General features: G+C 36.5%; 1 protein-coding gene across 2 annotated transcripts in view; it reads right to left on the bottom strand.

Annotated features, from left to right (window-relative positions):
• The window catches only part of BTBD9 (BTB (POZ) domain containing 9), a 271031-nt gene that overhangs the window by 184522 nt on the left and 61591 nt on the right, over window positions 1–24918 (bottom strand). For both annotated transcript variants that reach the window (XM_090398752.1, XM_090398751.1), the window contains exon 3: window positions 22555–22684. In XM_090398752.1, the coding sequence (XP_090254878.1) occupies window positions 22555–22684 (130 nt within the window). The remainder of the gene's footprint in view (window positions 1–22554; window positions 22685–24918) is intronic.

Genomic DNA, 24918 nt, shown 5'->3' with positions numbered 1-24918 from the left:
GGATCATGACCATTGGAAGTCCCTCTTGCAGCTGCTGCCCCCACAACCCAATTAGGAAAGGTGGGCCTTGAAGATGGATGGATATCTGAAAAAAAAAACCTAAAGAAAGACCAAGATTTAGGTGGATTAATCTTGACAAACTAATTTTAAAGAAACTTTATAGAAAGTTGGCAGTAATGTAACATTCTCATGTGGTACTATTGTAATATCCCAAACAGCCCTTGAAGATACATATCAGAAATTTTATGTAAAAAAGGAGCTGATTAAGGATCAAAGCTAGATAACTAGGAGAAAACCCATAACAGCCTTTTCAGGACCATAGAACCAAATTGGCTTCTAATATAGCTTTGACCTCTTTTCAGTATCTACTCAGATACCAAACAAGGATGAGCTAATAATTTGGAATTTAGCCAACCAAAATGTATTGTGATTGCCTTAGACCAAAACAAAATGGTACTGCATGGAATTTTTTTACCTGAGATCACCAATTATGTCCGGTTGACATAATTAGTGTTACCAAAATAAAGACAAAAATAGGTAAGATAAATAAGCCTGTTATAGCTGATAGTGATATGTTGGTTCTGGATAAGCGATTACCATTTAATTTTGAGCATGATAAAATTTGAAGATGCTACTGAAAAGAAAAGGATCTAAGGTTTTGAAAAGTATCTAAGTCAAGCAGCTTTCAGAGGCAAAACTGTAGATTCAAGTATTCAAATATTAATGAAGAAAAAATGAAGGAGCTTGAAAATAAGAACCCAAACTTGAACTCAGTACACTAAGGAGAAAACCGATTCAGCCAGAGGTATGTGATGAAATTGTTCACATGGATAGGAAAATCAGAACTTCATCAGGAAGTTAAAGATGAAGTTGAGAAATCATATCAAAAGTTGCTAAGCAGAACATGTGCTCTGAGAGAATATGAAGAAAATGTAAGATAGCAAAGCAGTGTATAAAAGTAGCTAAAAAGATCATGGGAAGGCTTCGGTAAAAATATAAAAGATAAATATCAGAAGGTGGCAAGATGTTCTAGAGGCTATTGCAAAAGCTTAGAAATGGAGTATTGTAAAAAGGATTCTGATGTTAAAGGTGACTGAAAAGTAAAGTTATTTTATATGTCTGGAGTAATTACTTTGAAAGATGCCTAAAGAAAACATATGGTAGAAAAATTCAAGAGAAATGCAATCAGCAACACATAATACATGAGGTAGAAAAAGCCATCAAATATAATGTAGAAAACCAGCACTAGATATTTGACCAGAAGTGTTAAAATAGGGAGATAAAAGTTTTACATTAGCTGCAATACATAACTCAGAATGTCTTGTCACAGGATCGAATGTTAGATAACCAAATAAAACTCATAGGACCCATCTACAAAAAGAAAAACAGAACAATGTCAGAATTAGAGGAATTTCTCCATTGAGTTTAGCAGAAAAATTTATGGAAACATAGTTGAGAAAAGGCTAATAAAAACTGGAAAGGAAATTTCAACCAGCTAAGGTCAGACCAAATAGAGGTCTGGTTCAGATTTGCACTTTCAGACAAGCAGTTGAAATTATTAGAATATAACAAGGATCTGAATTTAAGTTTTGGAAATCTGGAAAAGGCATGACAAGATGCCAAGAGAAAAGCTGTTCAAAATGCTACAATTAAATGGTGCAAACAGGACTTTATATTGTAGTGGATGGTACAGGAAGATGGTCTGATGTCAGGTGTGTGAGACAAGGGTGCACATTATCTTCACTGTTAATAATCTATGATTCATATTATGATGGAAAGCTGCATTAGTTTTGATATTGAAACTGAAGATTCTTATTTAAAGCGATTTAAAAATTAAAAAATTTTAAAAATTCATAAAAATGATTTAAACAGACTGATAGCATGAACAAAAACATAATGGAAGTCAATTTAATGTGGAAAAGGGTAAGTTATGCATTTTTGGATACAAAAATTACTCGTATACACCAGTGAGGGAACTGTATACTCCAGAAAATTGATGAAGTCAATTTTCTGGAGTAAATAGAGAGAGAGAGTTTAAGAGTGCATATTGCTAAAGTAGCCATGGCAGTTCACAGGATTACTTTGTTATTGAAGAATACACTAACAAGCAGAGATAAGGAAGCTATCTCATTCCTCTTTACATTACATCTGGATTACTTTGCTCAGGTTTGGTCACTTGGATTTTTTGGGGATGAAGAAACAGAAGATCCAGAGCAAGTTATTTATCTGTGGAATGCACCCTATCAGAAAAGATTGAGGGTTTGTGGATTGCAAAAGTTGATTAATAAGCAAAAGAGGGAAGGGGAGAAATATGATAGGCACATTTAAGTTACTTAAAAGATTTTATAGAATCAATGCAGGGGGAAACGTTTCAGTGCTTGCTAGAGAGGGCTGAACAAGAGGACATCCCTGGAAGTTGGGTAAGAGTGTGATTAGCAAGGGCATCTATGACTAGAATTTTTGCTTAGAGAATGGTGAATGAATGGAATAGGTTGCCTGAGTCAGTTACGAGTACTTTGTTAATGGTTTCAAGGAAAGGTATGATAGGTACTGTGTGTTGATAGTCTGGGTCTCTCACGATGAATCTCAGGACTCCCTGGAAGGTGGCTCATACAATAATACGAGGGTTGTTTGAAAAGCTTGGTAAAAAATAGGTTAAACACATTTTTTTTTGGAAAAATGTCACCTTTATTTCTCAACATAGTCTCCATCGAGGTCTACACATTTGGTCCAGTGAGTTTCCAATTAGAAATATACAGCTGTTTGCTAATGATGCAAAGTTGGAAAGAACTATGAGAAGTAGAGCAGACATGGCCTTGCAGGAGAATAAACTATGTGAGTCGAGCTACGAGGGTGGTTCCATAAGTTTCCAGCTTGACTAAATTTTATGTGATAGAAAGAAAACTGTCACTTTTCAACATAATCTGCATTTACTTCACACATCTTTGAATTAAGATTTCTATGCCCTTGAAAACAATTGTTTGTACTTTTGTCTGCAAAATGACCTAAAACCTCATTGTCATCTGCAAATTTTTTTCTTTAAGGTCTTGAAACTGAAAAGTTTCAAGAAGAGGTAGTAGTCACTGGGCTGTAGGGTGGGTGTTCAATCTCATGGAAGCCATAGTCCTTCACAACAAGTCACATGGATTGGAGTATTATCATAAAGCAGGCAAACATCATGACTCAGCATTCCTCGTCTTCTCTCCTTTATGGCATCACGCAGTTTGTGCAGGAGTGAAGCATAACATTCTGCATTCAGTGGTATTCCTCTCCTTGAAGTCAATCAAGAGAATTCCCCAGCAATTCCAAAAGATTGTTGCCATGATCTTCTTGGTGGACTGAGTGACCTTAGCTTTTCTCGGCAGTGCTTCGCCTGGTTTACACCACTCCATGGATTCCATTTTGGAAAGAGGATCATAATAAAGGATCATGGTTTAACCCCTGGTGACAATGGATTTGAGCACTTCTGATTTCCTTGGCAAAGCTCTAAAATCTTGCAGGAACAGGTCACATGATGTTCCTTTTGAATTGAAGAGAGAAAAGTTGGGGCACCTGCCTTGCACTGATTCGTCATGAAGCTTTGTGAATGATGCAAAAGACAGTTGTTATAAAAGGCACCAACCTTGCTAAGATTTCTTTGAGCTTCAGTCATGTCATTGACCAGTTCCTCCTCTTCAAGATTTTCCTCAATTATTACTTCCACAGGCTGACCATCATGAGGATCATCTTCAATACTCTCTCTTCCTAGACAAAACTGTTTAGTGCATTCCTTCACGGAATATGAAGGAGAAGCTTCCATAAACACCATCCAATTGCTGTTTGATAGCACTTGGAGAAAGCCCTTCTTTGGTGAAAAACTATCACAGCACAGTACTCAATTTTTAACATCAGTCACTTAAGAATGCCACGTGTCATGCGTCTCCAACTGAATGATGCAGGTAGATAGTTGAAACTGGTACACTACGCTCCCCATAGATGGTGCTATCTGTCATGCATACCGTTTTAAAATTGGCACAAATTTTAATTGTCAGACCAGAAACTTTTGGAACCGACCTCATTAGTTTAATGTTGCAAAGTGCAAGATCAGGTCACATGGACTACTGTGCACAGATTTGGTTGCTTGGTTTTAAAGGGGTTGAAGATATATTGAAGAAGGTCTCCAGAGAAGATTCACTGATTGCCGGTCTATGGAATATCAGAAGAGACTGATGGAATGCAACCTGCACAGCATTGTGAATAGAAGGAGAGAGGATATGACTGATACATAAGTTGTATAAAAAGGGTGCAAGAAAGAGTAAAAAGCAGGTTTTTTGCATGGAGTGACTGGAATGCATTGCCTTAAAGTATGGAGTATCGAAACTGAATGGGTTTAAGGCATAGTTCAATGATCTTTTTGCTGAGAGTATGGACTTCCCACAATGAGTCCAACTCCACGGAGGTGAGATGTTAATAATATAAAAAAGACTAATAATAAGCAGAAACAATGAAATCAAATGTATCCTGAATAGAGAACCTATAAAACATTTCAGTTATTCACATAATTTTTAGTAAAAATTAAAAAAAAAGTGTGGTAGGAAGTCAACAGCCTTTGCTAATTTTGTCAGCTGTATTCAGTGTTCAAACCAATTTTAACTTATGGCTCTGAGAACTAGATTAAAAATGAAACACTTAAAGACTGGCAATCACTGATATGAAAGGTCTGAAAAAAATTAGGGAAGTGACAGCAAAGCGAGAACTTGTCATTTTTAGCCCTCAGGAATACATGAACAGAGCTAATTAAGGTTGGTCAATTAAATGCAACAGGTGAGGAAAGATTAGTAAAACAGATTGCTACCAGGATGGCAGAAAAAGATAAGATCAAGATCTAGGTCAAGTGACTTGCAATAAGAAATGCCTCAGAAAACAAAGATTTATCAATAGGAAGTTAATGATGTAAACTTTCATGTATTCTAGTAGTAAGACTATCGCCAACAACGTGAGACTGGATGTAGTCTGTGTTCTCACTAAAGCCAAACCTCCAAAATCCAACTTATCCAAAAACGAATATACAGCCCTACAAGAATTAAAAAACAACAAAAAAATAGTAATCACCAAAGCTGATAAGGGAAGCGCCACTGTGGTACTCAATCAAAAAGACTACAAAGGTAAGCTAAATTCTTTAATACGAGACCGTACTACTTACCTCCCCATTGAATATAATCCGACCAGCTCTCAGATTACAACTATCTGCAGACTGCTTAAGAAAGTCACTTCTTGGCCTGTGGAAGTCACCAACAAACTTAAACCTTATACCTCTAGACCTCCCCGATTATATGGACTCTCAAAAATACATAAACAAAATGTGCCATTGCATCCCATAGTGGATGGCATTGATTCCCCCATATATAAATTAGCCAAACATTTAGCCAAAACGCTCACACACTACACTGGCAGCACACCATCACACATAAAAAACTCGGCCCACTTTAAAGCCAGTATAGAAAACCTCACACTCCAACACACTGACATAATGGTCAGTTTTGACGTCTCCTCCCTATTCACTAATGTCCCACTCAAAGAAACTCTCGAGCTCATCCAAGCCAAGTTTCCTCCCGATATCTCAGCCCTATTTCAGTTCACAATGAACTCAGGCTATTTCGTTTGGCAAGGAAAGTTCTACAAACAGATAGAGGGGACAGCCATGGGTGCACCACTTTCGCCACCCTTGGCCAATTTCTTTATGGAGACATTTGAAGAGAAAGCCTTAAACTCCGCCCCACAAAAACCCACTATTTGGCTTCGTTATGTGGATGATGTGTTTGCTATTTGGCCACATGGCTCAGACACTCCACTCCTTCCTAACACACTTAAACAACCAACATCCTTTTCTGTTTACAGAAAACCCACCCACACTGGCAGATACATTCACCAGCAATCCCCCCCCCCCCCTCACAACAATATGGGGTGATAAAAACACTATATAACAGGGCAAAATTAATCTGCTCAGATGACAAAGCCCTGACTATGGAACTAAACCACATCCTCAACACTTTCTTAGCCAATGGCTATAACCCCAAAAAAATCCAAAAAATACTAAAACCTGTAAACCACAACCCCCTCCCCCCTCCACAATAAAGACTACACCAAGTCTATCACTATCCCCTACATCCAGGGCACCTCTGAAAAAAATAACTAATATCCTCAAAAAATATGACCTTACTTCCTGTTACAGACCATATAAAAAGTTGGCATCCCTTATCCGCTCTACCAAAGAGCAACCAATTCCCCTAGACCTACCTGGTGTATACCAGGTCCCTTGCAGCTGCAAATTGTCCTACTTTGGCCAAACTGGCAGAACAACAAATATCAGGATTTCAGAACACCAAGACTACATCTGGTTTCAACAGTACAGCCGCTCTGGGCTGGCAGACCATGCCTTAGATACCCACCATAAAATTCGTTGGAAGAAAACAAAAATAATCCATCACAGCAAGTTTAAATACGAAAGATTATTCAAAGAATCTTCAGCAGCTCTAAAAAACGTTCCTAACCTCAACAAATTTGGGTGCATGAAACTGCCCCAAATTTGGGAGACTTTCATTATGAGAACTTCAGCCCAACTGCCAAGACTACCAAATTAGCCCGCAAGAGGGCACCATTAGGACTTTAGGAACAAAATTAGTTTCTTACTTTCTTCCTTATTTGCTTTAGTTCCTTAGTGCACATACCATATCTTTATGTTCCTGAAGATGGCAATGTGACATTGCCGAAATATAGAAGTGATTCATTAAAGTTACCTTTAATTAATATACTTTATATGCGTTGTTAATTCCGTAAATTAATTACCAGTTAAACTTTCATGTAGTATCATCATAATATCCCATACAGAAACCCTGAATGTATATTTCAGGAATTTGATGATTTAAAAAACTTGCTTAAGACAATACCAAGTTCTAAAAAAGTGGAATTGAAGAGAAAGATTGAAGTCAGAATAAGATGAGTTTTCAGCATCTAGACCAGGTGTTGCCAAACTTCTTTGACCGTCGACCCCTTCAAGAGTTTGACTTTTTATCGACCCCCTCTATTTTACTATTACGTAATTATAATAGGACAAGCAAAAAAGAAGCTTATGTGAGTTTTTAGATAGTTTATTTTATAGTTGCAATATTTATTGTACGTATAAAAGTATATATTATATTGGCTTAACATCAAAGGGATGCGTTTTTGACGTCCTTAACATTACATATTTGACAGGAAGGATAAATAATATATAAAATATTCATTTTAAAAATTTTATGGAATTTACAACAGTGTTAAACTTTATTATCCCGACGCTTCGATCTTCACATCAAGTTCATCATCTTGAGCGTACATAAATATACAGGACAAGCTGAGTTACATCATTAACTGTAAGCTAGAGAAACAATGATTTGATCACATGTTATTCTACTGGCATGACCTCTGGTGGGAAAAAAAAAATAAATATAAAAAAAGAAAAAAATAAATTTTTACATCAAGCTAAATTCTATTTTTACAATGATAGGAATAAACATTCTTTTAGATGGTTTTCTTTCAGAAACAATTGGTGTCCTATTTTTAGTATTACAATTCTTATTTTTGATTTACAATACTGGATTTTCTAGTCCTGTTTATAGTTGTTCTTGGTGAGGAAGGTCAAATATATACCTTCCATATGTTTGGGATTTTTAAACCATCATTGTTGTTCAGATTGGGGTGGTTGCTGATAATCTCACAGGCTTTCTTGAATTTCCGTTCATACCATGTTTCTAGTGTGATGTAGACAGCTGGTGGTTTACCAGTCAATTCTGTGCAAGGTATTCGGGGCATGATCAGAAAGGCCAGCTTCATCATAATTATTATATTTAATGTGTCATTTATGTTCTTTTTGTCTAATAAGAATAGTGCGTCCTGTTTCCCCTATATATGGTATGTTGCAAGTACAATAAATCCGGTATACTCCAGGGTGAGCTAGTGGAGGGAGTGGGTCTTTGGATGAGTTGAGTAAGCTTTTTAATTTTGCAGGAGGTTTAAAGGTGGCTTTGAGGTTGTACTTTTGTAGTACTCTATTTTGTCTGATATTCCTTTAGTGCAGGGAATGGTTATAGTTTTACTGTAGTCTGGTTTGTCTTTGTGATTTTGTAGAGAATTTTGTTTATAGTGTTTTGGCTGTATCCGTTTTTTTTGTAAGTTATTACTGATAATTTTAAATTCGTCTTTCAGTGCCTGTTCACTGAAACAAATCGTCTGAGCTCTGTTTTACACATTCAGACAATAACACATACAAATTAGTTAACTACAACCCAACTAACAGAACAAAAAACAAAACAGAAACTACTTAAATTACCACAGGGCCCGAAGATACAGTCAAAGAACTGTTCCCTCATTACGCATGCTCCCCTAGAATTTACGAGCTAACAAAAATTCACAAAGAAAACACCTCGCTAAGACCTATCATTGAAGGAATTGATAGCCCGACGTATCACTTAGCGGCAACACTCAAGGAGTTGGTAGGTCATTCCCTTTCCTATATTAAAAACACACAACACTTCATAAACATCAAAGACACTATTCCTATTAGACAAAAAGAACATAAACACATTAAAGATAATAATTATGGCGAAGCTGGCCTTTCTGATCACGCCCTGAATACCTTGCACAGAATTGACTAGAAAACCACCAGCTGTCTACATCACACTAGAACATGGTATGAACGGAAATTCAAGGAAGCCTGTGAGATTATCAGCAACCACCCCAATCTGAACAACAATGATGGTTTAAAAATCCCAAACATATGGAAGGTATATATTCAACCTTCCTCACCAAGAACAACTATAAACAGGACTGTAGAAAATCCAGTATTATAAGTTAAAAATAAGAATTTTAATACTAAAAATAGGACACCAATTGTTTCTGAAAGAAAACCATCTAAAAGAATGTTTATTCCTGTCATTGTAAAAACAAAATTTAGCTTGATGTAAAAATTTATATTTTATTTCTTTATTTTTTTTATATTCTTATTTTTTTTCAGAGGTCACGCCAGTAGAATAACATGTGATCAAATCATTGTTTCTCTAGCTTACAGTCAATGATGTAACTCAGTTTGTCCTGTATATTTATGTACGCCCCAGATGATGATCTGGATAATAAAAAGTTTTTTTTTTTAAACACTGTTGTAAATTCCATAAAATTTTTAAAATGAATGCTGATCACCGTGTAACCCTAAAAGAAAGGAATATATAAAATATAATTTAGATAACAAAATAACAATACAATCTTCCTTATATATATATATATATATATATATATATATATAGGAGAAAATAATGGTAAGAATTCAAGCCGTAAGAAAAGATATTATGCCAATAAAAATTTCATTATACTTTCATTGCAAAATAGCAAACAATCCATGTTCAAATTTCTGTAGTTGTTGCAATATTTCATGTCAGTCTCCAAAAACAAAATGCAAAATTGGAATAGAAATAAATAATACATTGATTAAATTTATAAGCCAACATTTCACCAGCTCAAACTAGCATCAGAGGTGCTATGACAATATAGTCAAAGACAGAATGAAATGCCCTCAAGAATTAAGTCATGCACATAGGGTGAATGGCACTTCTGCAGCTTGTCCCAATTAAGTGGGATAACTGTTTTTAGTGTCTCCTCCACATCCTCCTTGTCTCCATGCTTCCTCCCCTGCACATCCATCTGCATAACCTTTCTTCCCACATTCTCCCTCCCTCCTCATCACATGACCAAACCAACTCAACCTTGCCTCCTGTATCTTTGCTCCTAAGTTCATAACTTTCACCGTTCCCCTTACATAGTTATTTCTCAGACGATCCTTTATGGTCACACTGCACATCCACCTAAGCATTCTCATCTCCACTACCTCCATCCTGCTGATGTTATTTTTCCTCAGGACCACAGTTTCCGTAGCACATGCTACAGCTGGTCTCACTACTGTTCCTGTAGATTTTACCTTTTACATTGATCGGCACCTTATTGCATAGCACTCCAACCATCTCTCTCTCTCTCCAGTTCCTCCTTCCAGCTTGTATCCTGCATCCCACTTTCTTCTCAGCCTCTCCATCCTCTTTCACAGTTGAACCTAAATATTTAAAGTCCCTAACCTTCTTGATGACATTTTCTTCCAGCTCCAGATCTGTCCCTTGGCTGCCATTGTCGTGACGTTCTATTTTCATGTTATGTTCTAAATCCGCCATCTTGGTTCAAGTCACTCTTATCAATATAAGAACTAATTGCAAATTGATCACCATCCAAAAGTAGGGAAATTTATAATTATACTGCGCCACCCTATTCTTAGATTAATCTATATAAAATAGTAGGATCAATTTTTAATTAAGTTAGCAGTCGCCTCATTTATTTAGGCCGAATTATTTACTATTTCACTTGGGGTTCCTGCAAGATTCGAATATTTATGAACGGTGCAATAAAAAGGAATTCAGGCAAACACAATATTTAGATTAACAAAATAAAACATTTAATATATGATATATATATATAACAAATACAAGAATTCTGCTTTAAAATGAAACAATACAAATAACTTAATACATCTTGGCTAAGTCACTCATTCCAATTCAATGTTTTAAACTTTCACGTATAATTCACAGCTTCAAAATCACAAGCTTTCTTAACTCAAGTTAATAAAACTAAACTTCTTATTTAATCAGTCTCCACATATCTATCAGTTGTACTTAATGTTTAAATTCACAGCAGGCACTAATCAAGGTAGACATTATTCCAAGCAATCTTATTTTGGACCTTGAACTTCGAAGATACGCTATAGTTAATGTTAGAATAAACAAACATGTATGACTACTCTTACCAGATACAATCTTCAATACATCAATTAATTGTGAGCACACTTATGAATTAACTTATTTACGTTAGCGGAACACATTAATAAAGATTCTCCAACGATTTAACTGAACTACTGTTAATTGCGCTTCACTACTCAAAAAAAAACATCAATAAGGCACTGATAATTCTCCTTGTTTACTTTTCCCAAACTAGTTAATTTCAATATAATTCTTCTCGGGGCAACATAGAATTAAGACTTAATCCTAGACTAACTGGAACTAATCAGAATTTTCCATTGAATGTCCAGTTCTTTATTTATCCGGTTACGGCATTAATTTTCCTTTACAACACAGCTGACTTCACTTGCAGCTAAGTATATGATTCACTATGTTCTGGCTCACTTCTAAACACTATTCTCATGAATTTCTGCCCTAGAGAACTTATAATTTTCTTCCACTTCCTTTGCTTGTATCCTACCTTCCTTTCCGCTCCGCAAAAACTTCCTCTCTTCTCTCTACTTAAAAATCTATTATTTTTCTTCTCCTTTCAGTCCCAAGGTCACGCTCTCTTCGACTTGTGCTTGTTTATTTCATGCGTCTCCATGACAACAAATGAACGCAAACATTTCGCTAATGTAATACAATACTCTACTACTACATGAGTGATTACATAACGTTAAATTTTCACAAAAAAGAATAAACAGAATATTTGAGCTACTTAATCAGCTTTTTCATTACGTATAGAATTAATTATATTACTTTTCGTTACATCATATATATTTTAGTTATCATAAATTCTGCACATATTATTGCTTAATAAATTAATAGTAGGTTAAGTTTAGAATAAATATTTAAATAGTAATTCCTAAATTAAGGAATAATAAATAATCTTTATACAAATTATGATTAATACATAATAAGCAATGTTAAATGTGAATGAAAAAAAATAAATTACACAACATAGTTTCATTCACAATTTAACACCATCCACTTTGCAACACACATACTCTGTCTTCTGCTCAGTCTCATATCTCCCTCTCTTTTCCAGTACTTTCCTCCATCTTTCCAGTTTAGCTGCCACTTCTGTTCATTCTGCACACAGCATGATGTCATCCACACAAGGCCTTGTCCAAGGCACATCACTCACCTCCTCTGTCACTACCTCCATCACAATATTAAATAGGAACGGACTAAATGCTGACCTTTGATGCAAGCCAACTGTCACTTTGAAACTCTCTCTCCCAGGCAGGTCCAAACTCATCTTCACATTTCTGTACATCACCTGCACCAAACTGACATTTCTCTAGTACCTTCTCCCTCAGACACCTCCAGACTTCTTGCCTTGGCACTATCATATACCTTCTCACACATCAATAAGCACCAGATGTAGTTCCCATTGTTTCTCTTGAAACTTTTCCATCACCTGCCATAACCCAAAGATAGCATCTATCGATCGATTAGGCATGAAGCCAAATTGCTCCTTTGCAATTTCCACCTCCTTAATCAGTCTTTCATCAAGTACTAGTCATGGTAATTTTTTTTTTATTAATGCTGACAAGAAGATTCAATAGTGGCCAAAATCTATGCTAGATCCTGCCATCAGTTTAGTTTAAGTTAGCCAGGTTAAGTAGAATTTTTGCTACTTCCAAGAAGACTCAAGATTAAAAGTAGCCTTGCTTTCTTCCATCTGATGGAATGGTCTTCCTCCAGGCATGTTGTGCTAGAACACCTTTTGGTTGTCTGCACCAATTTATTTTATGTTCTTTGTTTTCTAATCAAGATGATCTTGCCCTGTCTGTCTGAATACCAAGTTCCACATTCACAATGACATCTGAGAAGGAGAAGAGATCCTGGTAATCCTTGATTTGTCTAAAGAAGATAAAACTGTTAAGTGTTTGTAGTGTTCTAATTCTGTTTTAAGCACCTTTTATTCATTATATTTGTGATGTAGGGTAAAATATATGGCATATATAGTTGTCCAATTTGGTGAGGGAAGGGATTTTTTTTTTAAGAAGTTTGAAGAGGATTTTTTGGCATGTAACCATTTTGTTTGAATGACGTAAGAGCTTGTTCCAGGTGCATTGTTGGTCATCAGGACCAAATTTTCTCGGCCAGAGGCTTAAGTAGTGAAAATTCCAAGTTTCTGAGTAAGATGGTGAAGTGAATGGCATGTAAATATATTTCTGTGTGTGTGGGCTTATGATACACTGAACCCATGAGAGGCCCACTTGCTTGTCCTGTGACTAAAGTAAGTGAGATGGCAACAGTTTACTTTTTCTCTTCCATAGTAAAACTAATTCAGGAATGGATACTGTTGAAACTAAAGTTAGAGCCTGTGGGCCATGTGGGAAATCTGAAGCAGCACAAATTCTACAAAACCCAATTAACTGCAAGAAAACTGATGGTGTGATCTTGAACAGATTTTGGCTTACTGCTGTATCTTTCCTTCAGTATTAATAAATTACCACAAAGGGTGTGCCACTGTTGATCTCCATGGCATGTTAACTGTCCTTGTTCAAGGTCATTTCCTGTCTTTGATGATTATATTATTATAGTGCCTGATAATGCTAGCTTGAATCGGTAAAATACCAGTTTGTAAATAATTTTATTATTAAGACAGACCTCCAGGGAGTCAGAGACTCAATCGAGGGAGGCCACATACTACACACACCAGCTATCATACTTATCAAGGTGCCTTGTAAAGAAACAAAATGACATCTTTACATGTGAATGTCCATTTCAGCCTTGCTATTATCTTGAGTTGTATTTGCAATCTTTGCCACATGTCCCCTGAACTTCAACTTCCTATCTATTAACTCTCCAAGATCCCTAGCCTCAGTTTCTTCTAGCCTAATCCCATGGATATAATGGGTGTGTGTGTGTGTTATGTTCCATCAAGTCGTTTCCGACTCTTGGCGACTCCATGAACATACACTCTCCATTCTAATCTGTCCTTGTCTTTCAGAACCTCTAAGCGCACTCCAGTTGCTTCTTTAACTCCATCCACCCATCTAATTCTTGGTCGGTCTTCCTCTTCTCCTGCTTCCATCAACTTTAGCAAACATCTTCTCCAGACTGTCATTTGCTTGCATAATATGTCCGAAGTATGACAATTTTTGCTTGATGATCATCGAGGGAGCAATCTGACTTTATTCTGTCTGTCACCGATTTATTGGTTTGCTTTGCAGTCCATGGTATATAATACGACAATGGATATCTAATCACGCAGAAGTGAATGACTACATTTACTGACATTGAACTGACACCCATTTTCCCATGCCCACAATTCCAGCCTATTCAAATCATTCCCGATTACCTTACCTACCTACCTATCTTTGCATCATCAGCAAATAGCTGTATGCTGCTTGTCAAATCCTTCCCAATATCATTGATGTAGATTGAATAACAGTGGACCAAGCACTGATCCTTGTGGTACACCACTTGTTATCTTAAATCTTGCAGATTCACATCCCCCGTATACCATTTTTTGATATGTCAGTCAGCCATCCTCTTATCCATGCTAATTTTAGTCAGTAAATTATTTGCAGTCCAGTTTTTATGTAGTTTTTTTTTTCAGTAACTTCAACATGAACAGAATCCATGTTATCTAAAAAGCAACTGTTAGATCCTGAATGCAGAGCTTTACAAATAAATTCTATATTAAGGATTTAACATGACAAACTACTACTAATTAAGGAGATATCTGCACATCAGCTAATAATTATAAAGTGTTGTTTTATGTCTTGTAATAATGTATAGTCCATGTGTGCGATATAGTGAGAGTTATTGCTAGGTTATTTGTAATTCCCAAGTAAGCTGTCTAGTACTTTGCGAAATTCCGAGAAAAGTTTATAATAGTAATCCGGAATAATCGCGTATAATCGGTAAGAGTCGAGCGTAGCGATGGAGGCTATACCCACGCGGAAATATGATGTCAGAGCACCTACCTAGAATAATGTAACCGGACAGGTTAGCGAGAGTGTAGGATCACCCAAGGGGCACGAACGATGGGGTTCGTAGGTGAAAATCGCATTGAATAGAGGGCGCCCGAATAGGGCGAAAAAAGACGAAGCATGACGTTTTACAGGGCTCTTTTGATTTTTTGATCTTCGAGTGCCGGATTTGAGTTTTAGGGGGAATTTGTCGGAGGATTCGCGAGAGAGCGGCAGGTTGACTACGGGAATGACGGACGGCAGGTTCTTTTCTCGAGAATGCTTGAAGATTTTCAAGCAGAGCTGATCGCGATATGACAGCCTATGTGGAATCGAGCCTTAGCAGAATGTCCCATTGGAGAAATTTTCTGCGGAGCAGTAGACAGCATGCAGCAATCTGAAATGATTAGAAGAAAAAGCTTAGTACATCGCCAGGTGCAAAGACAGCCAAAGAATATGCAGTAAGGTAATCCAAACCTACATGAGATGGCGGCATGAAATCTGAGAAGATCCGGTAATGTAAGAGTTTTCGTTCTATGTTAAAAAATTTGTATAGAAGAACAAGAAATTTGTGTGTGTTGTAACTAAAGGACACTAGTAGAGAACTTTTAGTGAGAATTTGACTGAATTAATTAAGCCCTTGTGGAACAAAGAAGAGTTGTTAAATAGGCAGTGATTTGTGAATGGCTAGACTTGCTTAAATGAAATTTAGAATTAAGGTAATCATTGTTAGAGTATTAATGAAAGTGTTAAATAAGTATTCTGTGAGTAACTTGTGAAGGGAATTATATAGTAGTAGTACTTTGCTTAAAGCTAATCTTATTATTATTATTATTATTAAACAAGACCTCATGGAGTCAAAGACTCATCTAGGAGGTCCTTTTATCTCACACATCTCATCATACCGGGTCTTAAACACATTCAAACTCCTTGCAGACACCACACTCTCAGGCAAGGCATTCCAATCATTCACAACTCTGCACGAAAAAAAACCTGCCTCTCACTCCCCTACTCACACCCTCTTTATACAGTTTCCAGGGATGACCTCTGGTTCTCCCCTGATCTCCCACTATTCGCTGTAGAACTTCTCCACCATTGATCCTATAGCAACCCCTTACCAACTTGTAGGTCTCTATCATATCTCCCCTCTTCCTTCTCTCCACTAGTCTCTGCAAATTACATCTTTTCAATCTTTCCTCATACTCGACATTCCAGAGGTCAGAAACTACCTTAGTCAGTCGCCTTTGGACCCTTTCCAACATCTCCTCATCCTTCTGAAAACCAGGTGACCAAATCTGGGCACAATAGTCCATGTGTGGCCTAATCAAAGCCTTATACAATGGAACAAGAATCTCCCTACTTCTACACGTCAGTGTCCTCCTCATCATTCCCAGAAGTCTTTGTGTTGTCTTCACAATTTTGGCGATGTGACCCCTAAATTTTAGATCTTTATCCACTATCACTCCCAGATCTCTTATTTCCTCTACTTCCAACAATATATTCTTACCAAGCATAAATTCTGCATCCCATCTTTGTTTTCCAAATTTTAAAACCTTACATTTTGCAACATTGAACTCACACCCCCATTTGCTTGCCCAATCACTCAATTTATTCAAGTCTTCTTGCAAGGCCACAACATCTTCACTACTCTTTATGGTTCTTCCCAACTTTGCATCATCTGCAAACAACTGAATATCTCCATCCAAATCTTCGCCAATATCATTAATATACAAGTTAAATAGTAATGGCCCTAAAACAGATCCCTGAGGCACTCCACTAGTGACTTTCCTTTTCCTGGATATTGCACCCCAATACACAACTTGTTGATACCTATCAGATAGCCAGTCTCCAATCCAATGCACTAATCTAATATCCAACCCCATCTGCTCTAGTTTGACTGTCAACTTATCATGAGGCACTCTATCAAAAGCTTTTGCGAAATCCAAGTATATTACTGTGTATCCTTCTCCTCTGTCCAAGGAAGCAGTCACTTTATTGTAATAAGTAAGTAGATTACTAAAACACGACCTCCCTTTAGCAAATCCATGCTGTCCATCAAAGATTATACCATTGTTGTCAACCCAACTCTGGATTCTAGCTCTCACAAGCTTCTCCAACAACTTAACCACAACACCCGACACACAGATAGGCCTATAGTTTGATGCTTGAGTTCGATCACCTCCTTTATGAAGTGGCACAATCTTGCCCTCCTTCCACTCTTTAGGGACTTGACCAAGTGCAAGACTCGTATTAAAAAAATATGTCAAGGCAGGTGTCAACTCTCTGGCACATTCCTTCAGAATACGTGGTGATATATTATCAAGTCCCACAGCCTTATTTACATCTAGTTTACTCAACTCCCCAAACACCTCTTGCTCACTTACAGTCAGTCTCTCCTCCCCATCATCAACTGCTCTTAATCTCTCCATGAAGTCACATTCACAAGATTGAAAGATCTTTATGAACTGCTCATTAAGTATCTCCACCACACATTCTGCAACAGCTGTCTTTATACCATTTCCTCCAATCAATGTCATCCTTCCATAATCATTCTTTCTTTTGCTGGCTACATATCGAAAGAACTCCCTAGGATTCTTTTTAGCTTCATTAGCTAACTGCTGTTCATACCTCTCTTTAGCTACTCTCACCAACCAAGTCACTCTCCTTGCCTGGTCTTTGTAGAACTCATGAAATTGGTTACTTCCACTTCTCTTATGCTGCCTCCACAATGCCCTTTTTCTCTGTATTGCATGCTTAATCTCTTTATTCATCCATCTCACACCTAACTTATTTAACCTTCTCACCCGTGGTATACATTTAGACATTGCATCCACTAAATATTTTTTGAAAATCCCCCAAGCTGCATTGATCTCTTTTCCAGCTAACTCCTCATTCCATGCTACACCTGCAAGCTGTCTCCTGAGCTCTTCATAATCACCCCCCTTGTAGTTCCACATATACCCTTTTTTCACAGGGGTCCTTGCACTGCTGGCAACCACCCAAGTAATCACCTCATGGTCACTTTCACCAATTGGTGGATGATTTGATACCTCATTGATAATTACATCCTCCGATGAGATGACCAAATCCAAGACCCTTAATCCTCTTGTGCCCTCTGTTACATACTGTCTGAGGTAGTTATCCCTCAAAAACTCAAGAAACTCATTTTCTTTACTTCCAGTTGCTATCTCTTCATTCCAGTCTATATTGCCATAATTAAAATCACCCATAATGATCACCCTTTTCTTATTTGCTTGGCTTATTTGACTATACATTTCACTATCACCGCCATCCACATTACCAGGTCTATAACAACATCCCACCAAGTATTTGATTCTATTCACCTCTATCTCACACCATACTGCCTCAAAACCACTGGCCCCATTTCCCCCTTGCATCTCTACCTTGTATGGACATAACTCTTTCTCTATCATCAATAGCAATCCCCCTCCCTTTTTACCCCTTCTATCCTCACGAAACACATCATACCTTTCCATCTCTATTCCTGTCAGGATGTCATCCTCATCTAACCATGTCTCACTTATTCCGACAATCTCTGGGTGCACAGACGCAATTAGTGCAACCATTTCATCCGCCTTGTTTCTTATACTTCTAGCATTGGTATACAAACACAACAACTCATTTCTGGATCTACAGCTAGTTCCACTGATACCACTCACTCGATGTGATCTCTCCATGCTGGACTGGGGCCATTTCCCTTTCTGCTTCTTCATTTTAGAACCCTTTGCAATTCCATCTGTTTCCTTTTGATCCCTGATCATCCCATTACTTTCCTGCCTACACACAGGCGAAATCCAAGTATATTACCTAGTATATTATCCTTTCATAATCGAAGGATTTAACTTGTTCCGATTCATTGTGATTTAGTATAACCCTTAACTTGGAGTAAATTTTGATCCATTGAGTATTTAAGCTTACATAACTGTAAATGTTTTGTGTTTTCCAATAAACATGTTTTGTACCTTATACCTGAGTTATGCCTGATTATGAATTCAAACCACCACTTATGAAATTGAACCTTTTTGGCAGGAAGGAATTTAGATATAATTGTTTAAGTGAGATTCGGTCTACGACTGCTAACTGAATCTGCACAGCACTAGCGTGAGATAAATTATTGTGTGTATCCTTTTAAATTTTGAATTATTTCCCTGAACAAGAGTCTCTTCTGTTATAGGATATAGGCTGGCGCAGCGAAATATAAATTTTCGCCAATATCCGAAGAGGAAGTAAATCTGAATTAATATTTTAGGAGCATGACAATAGATTAGAAGGAGAGTTATTATAGAGGTAGAATAAGCTATAATATAGAGAGATAGCGACATAACAATAGAGTAGCCGGTAGGACTTTGATTGTACACAGTTTTGAGTAAGCAAAAGGATAGATTCTAGAGACAGTAAATTAATGTATAATAAGATTGAACTACGACTTACGAAATAACATTATATGAAAGTAAGGATATAACAATAACAGAGCCGACAAATTTCAGATTATAACACAAGTCTGATCATACTATAAATACAGTGTAACTGGGAGAGAAAATTAAAAACAATCTGGAAAGATCACATGCAAGTCTTAATACAAATGACTATGCCAATGTATAATTGAAATAAATTCTCCAGCTAGGTACCAATAACCAGTTTGTCCTTATTTATTCAATGTCCAAGTAGATATTAACAGGATATGCCACTGCCAGGCAAGACTATACATTGAAGATGAATCTTCATTGATTCTTGGTATTCATTATATGCTGGCATAACATTGCATCATAACTATTCATCATTCAGAACAGAAAACACCCAATCTACTGTACTATGAAAAGGTATGTTGGCATCCTATCAGTACACACATATTCAACTGCAGGTATGGTTGGCATGTTTGTGCAAACCAGAGTTAATATTACAGTCACTAAAAATAGATATCAAAAATACATGATTAGGACTCAAGCACTGGATATGGCTCACCCTGAATACTCCAAGCTCAGTGGCTAAAGGTATATGCACTCTAAATGATGTTCAACATGAACGACTCCATTAACAAAACTATAAAGGAGTGCAGAGAGTGCACCTTTACTGAGAAAGGAGTGCAATATGGATTCTGCCCTTATATGGAATCATCTCATCAAACTATAGCAATGTCAACAGATGGCATCATGATACATGATGAGCAAAGAACATTTCTGATTTGCTAGACTAAGCTTGCCAGACGTCCCATATTTTGCTGTTCCGTATTGTACTTGTAGGGGCAGCCTAATGTCCCGTCTTTTAATGTAAAGATAAAATTAGAAATATTATGTTAAGCAATTAACATTTTCAATACTCTTTTTGAATAATCCAACTTAAATTGATTTGTAAGCCATGAAAACTGGCAATTCGAGGAAATTAATGTGTTTACAGTTTACGGCAGCGACAGTCCCTTTCATTGGTTGCTTTTTATTTAGTATAAGCATTTTATTTATAATTCTGCACAGATATATTGCATTTGCTTATTTTCAAACAGTTCTTTGGACGTTGTGCAGTGCGGTATTGGTACAGTATGTGGATATTATTTTAATAATTATTAAAAAAATAACCGCTTTTTTGAATGTGCGATATTTGGTTAATACTTCTTGAGTATTCTGCAATTGAGCAAGTTTTTAGTAGTAGAAACTTTCCTTCCACTCTCTTCTGTTCTGAGTCTTCTCTTTCAAGGTTGTGTACCTCTCTCCAATTGGTTAATACATAAAATATATAATTAAAGGTAAATTACTTTTCTTTGTTAAATATACAAAGGTAAATTAAATTTTGTTTCTTTCCTTAAGCATTTAAGGATGCCAAAACGAAAGTGCATTTTTAACAATGATTTTTAAAAGAATGAAATTTTATTGCACAAAGAAAACAAAACAACGAAGTTGAATGCAAAATCTGTAGACAAACATTTAGTACTGCACATAGGGGATGATCGGATATTATGCAACATATTAACACTTAGAAACACAAATTGAGCATTTTGAGTTCCAGTTCCAAAAGTTCATACTTATTTTGTAAAACCAAATACCAGGTTTATTTTTTATTTTTTAAAACAAACTCACCAAAATTGTTCTTTATTTGGTTTTCCAAAATCAGGCAACCCTATGCTGGACCCTGGTATCAAGACATGTGCCAATTAGGTTAGATGATCAACTTTTTGACTAGGAGTTTTTTTTACTCCTACTAGAGTAAAAAAAAAAGAGAACTTTCTATCAGACATTGTTGGATGCCTTACAAACATCAGATACAGGCTGTAATTGATGAGAAAAACCTCAAATTCCTGACATGTACCCTCAAGGGGTGAACAGAATATGATAGTACTACATGAAAAATTTATATCGTTACTAACTTCCCATCTACAATTTTCCTCCAAATCAGTCTGTTACTTGTCAAGATTCGAACATTATCAGATCTTATATTTCTATCATCTAAGGCACTTTGTACCGTATCAATCCACCTATATCTTGGTCTTCTTCTGGCTCGTTTTCCTGTCAACCTAGCAGAGAACACTTGTTTTGCTAATCTTTCCTTGCCCATTCTGTTTAAGTGACCATACCACCTGAGATCAGCTCTGCTAACACATTCCTGGATGCTGACAATGTCAAGTTCTTACATAATATCCTCGTTTTTAATATGATATTGCCGATGCCATCTGTTCACGCCTATAATCTTTCTCAGGACTCTCATATCTGTGGTCTCTAATCTTTGGTCAAGTGTTTTACTTCTGACCCAGCTCTCAGATCCACAAGTTAAAACTGGTTTGAACACTGTCCTGTATACAGCTAATTTAGTGTTCCGACTAAATTCTCTCTTATTCCATATGAATTTATTCAACTGACTTCCTACCATACCAGCTTTATTGATTCTGTTGTCTATTTCCATATTTAATTTACCATTTTCACTAAAAATCGTGCCTAAGTAGCTGAAATGTTTTACTTATTCCACAGGTTCTCCGTTCACAACACAGTTGACATTTTCAATGATTCTGCCTATTTTCATTGTCTTTTTATTGCTAAGAAAAACCCATCTTACCAAAAAGGCAGACCAACATATGCAAACAAAATGTCTCATAACAGAAATTAATAACATTTTCTATATATGTTATTAATTTATATTAATAACATATATAGAAAGTTATTACACTGATATATTAATATATATCAGTGTAATAACTGAATACATTGAAGCAGAACTTATTCTATATGTTCTGCTTCAATGTATCATAAATTATCTTTCCAAATATACTCACTGTTTAGAATCATTATCACAGTTCACAATATGATACAATGTGAAAAGATTTATATTAAAAATTAAAGATTGCAAATTATGGTCTTCCAAGTTTCTCTATCTTGAGCTAACTGACAGATGTCAGATGGAGTTTTGCCGTTCAATCAATTGATGGTTTCATATATGTATTGCCAAAATTGTTTGCATGGTCTTCCTCTGCTGTAATTGCCATCTTCTGGTTTGTACAGAATGAGGGATTCTAAAAAGGGCGAGACTTCAGGATGTCTGTCCAAGCCATCTGAATTGTAGTTTGACTATATCAACAAGTGGTTCTTGCTTAGCCAGATTTAGCACAGCCAAGTTAATGACATGGTTTGAGAACCATACAAGTTCTAAATGACTTTGAAATGATCTCCTTTGGTCTATAGACCAAAGTTTGCAGGAAAATGTATGCTAATATACAACAATCAGAAGCACCCCATCAGTTAAGATAGCATACCCTGTTTTATATATAAAAAAGTGAGAAAAACTAAACATCTTACCTTTAGAGTTGCCAAGGTCATGTGACCAGTATATAAATATTTGAGCAAAACTTTGAAAGCTGGCAGAGATGTACCCTTTAATTCTATCTCTGATTGTTGAGATTCTCGCATCCCTCCATAAAGCAGTGCTCTGCAACAAATAAAGTACATACAAGTTATACAACCTTAAATGCAAATATTTAATCTACAAGATCTACCATCCTGAAATAATTACATATTTCCTGGCACTATTAATGATTGTGCTGCAAGTTTCTATATAAACAAGCAGTCTATTAATTTTTTAAAGAAAAATAAAATGAAATACAAATATCTCCACTTTTCAGATAGTTGTAGAAAGGCTATTCATAACTACTTTTGAGCAAAATTACAATGAATACTGAATATTAATTGCAATTAATACTTCTGGTATTTTGGCAAAGTCAACTTGTCATCATCAAGCTGAAGAATGATGTGTGTGCACACAGGAATCTGCAAGTACAGGTTCCTTGCAGTTGCAAGCTGTCCTATAGCTAAACAGGCAGGACCAGCTTATATCTGAATTTCTGAACACATGGACTACATCTGGTTCCAACATTATAGCTACTTTACACTTGCTAACCATGCTTTGGACACCCACCACAGGATATACTGGAAGGTCACTACTCCACTGCAGCAAATGCAAATATGAAAGGCTATTTCTGGAATCTACCTCAACCCTGAGAAAAACTTTCCGACCTCAACAAATCTGGATGCATAAAACTGCTCCAAATTTGGGAGATGCTCATTCTCAGATTTTCAGCCCAATGGCAAGCCCAATATATAATTTAGTCCATTAGGAGATGCTATTTAGAACTCTAGGCTGAAGAAAGGCAACATCAGGTGCCTTTCTTCAGCTCATTTAGAGTGTTAGTGCCTGCATGCACATATTGCTGTGCATTCCTGTTGATGGCAATTTGACTTTGCGAAGATATTGAAAGTATTAAGGTTATTATAATTATTCAGTATATGTGGTAATTTTTGCAAAAATAGTTAAAAATATTCCCATTATGCATTTTTGTACTGTTGGACCTACCAAATTTTGGTTGAGTCCTTCCCTCTATCCCCCCCCCCCTCCATCAGACTATTGGAAAAATCTCAAGTATGCTTGGATTTCCCAAGTTTTGAACCCTGTGGGTTCAAAATCTGGGAATTATGCAATTTTGTAGTTTATGCAATATATCACCACAAGAACCGTGCCACATAGATAATTGAGGAATCAATTTTTCTATAATATGATTGAAATAAAACATTATTGGAGAAGGATGTAAACATTTAAATCCCTTCACATTTTCTCAACAAAAGGATAGCAAGTTCAAAAAATGAAAAAATGTTGCTTGTTATAATAGTAATATTTAATTAGATATATATGAAGAGCCAAAGGCTTCAATTCGGCAACATATGACTTGTTTAAGTTAAAGGATATTACATCCCATATCGTTTCTCAGATGAATAAGAAACTCAGAGTTTCATGCCGAATATAGTAGAAACTATATAAAGTTCGGCGATTCCAAGCGTAAGTAAATACCTGGATACTGCAGCAACTGACCCTTAAGGTAGTGCAAGCTGAGGCAACATGTCAAAGGTGGAGCAAGTTCCGATCACTATTCTTCATATTTACCCATAATGTGAACTTAGCTCCTACGAGCTGTATTACTGTTCTACATTATGAGAGAAGGTCACTACCCAGACCGGTTTCAACCTTTATTGAGGTCTCATCAGTGAGTAGGTAGAACTAGTTAATATCAAGTTTGTAGCGAACAGAACTTACAACCTTTCTATGAGTATTGCCGAGAGGTGTCCTAATAAATTATTAGATATATGAAGAGCCAAAGGCTTCATTTCGGCAACATATGACTTGTTTAAGTTAAGGGATATTACATCCCATGTAATCCCATATTACATCCCTTATTTGGCTGAGAAACGATATGGGATGTAATATCCCTTAACTTAAACAAGTCATATGTAGCCGATTTGAAGCCTTTGGCTCTTCATATATCTAATAATTTATTAGGACACCTCTCGGCAATACTCATAGAAGGGTTGTAAGTTCTGTTCGCTACAAACTTGATATTAACTAGTTCTACCTACTCACTGATGAGACCTCAATAAAGGTTGAAACTGGTCTGGGTAGTGACCTTCTCTCATAATGTAGAACAGTAATACAGCTCCTAGGAGCTAAGTTCACATTATGGGTAAATATGAAGAATAGTGATCAGAGCTTGCTCCACCTTTGACATGTTGCCTCAGCTTGCACTACCTTAAGGGTCAGTTGCTGAAGTATCCAGGTATTTGCTTACGCTTGGAATCGCCGAACTTTATATAGTTTCTACTATATTCGGCATGAAA

The sequence above is a fragment of the Typopeltis vanoorti genome, chromosome 10 (assembly GCF_054136105.1).
Source record: "Typopeltis vanoorti isolate ZY-2024b chromosome 10, IOZ_Tvanoo_1.0, whole genome shotgun sequence".
NCBI classification, from domain to species: Eukaryota; Metazoa; Arthropoda; class Arachnida; order Uropygi; family Thelyphonidae; genus Typopeltis; species Typopeltis vanoorti.
Note: the sequence above shows the minus strand (reverse complement) of the source record. Positions and strands in the feature narration are given on the sequence as shown.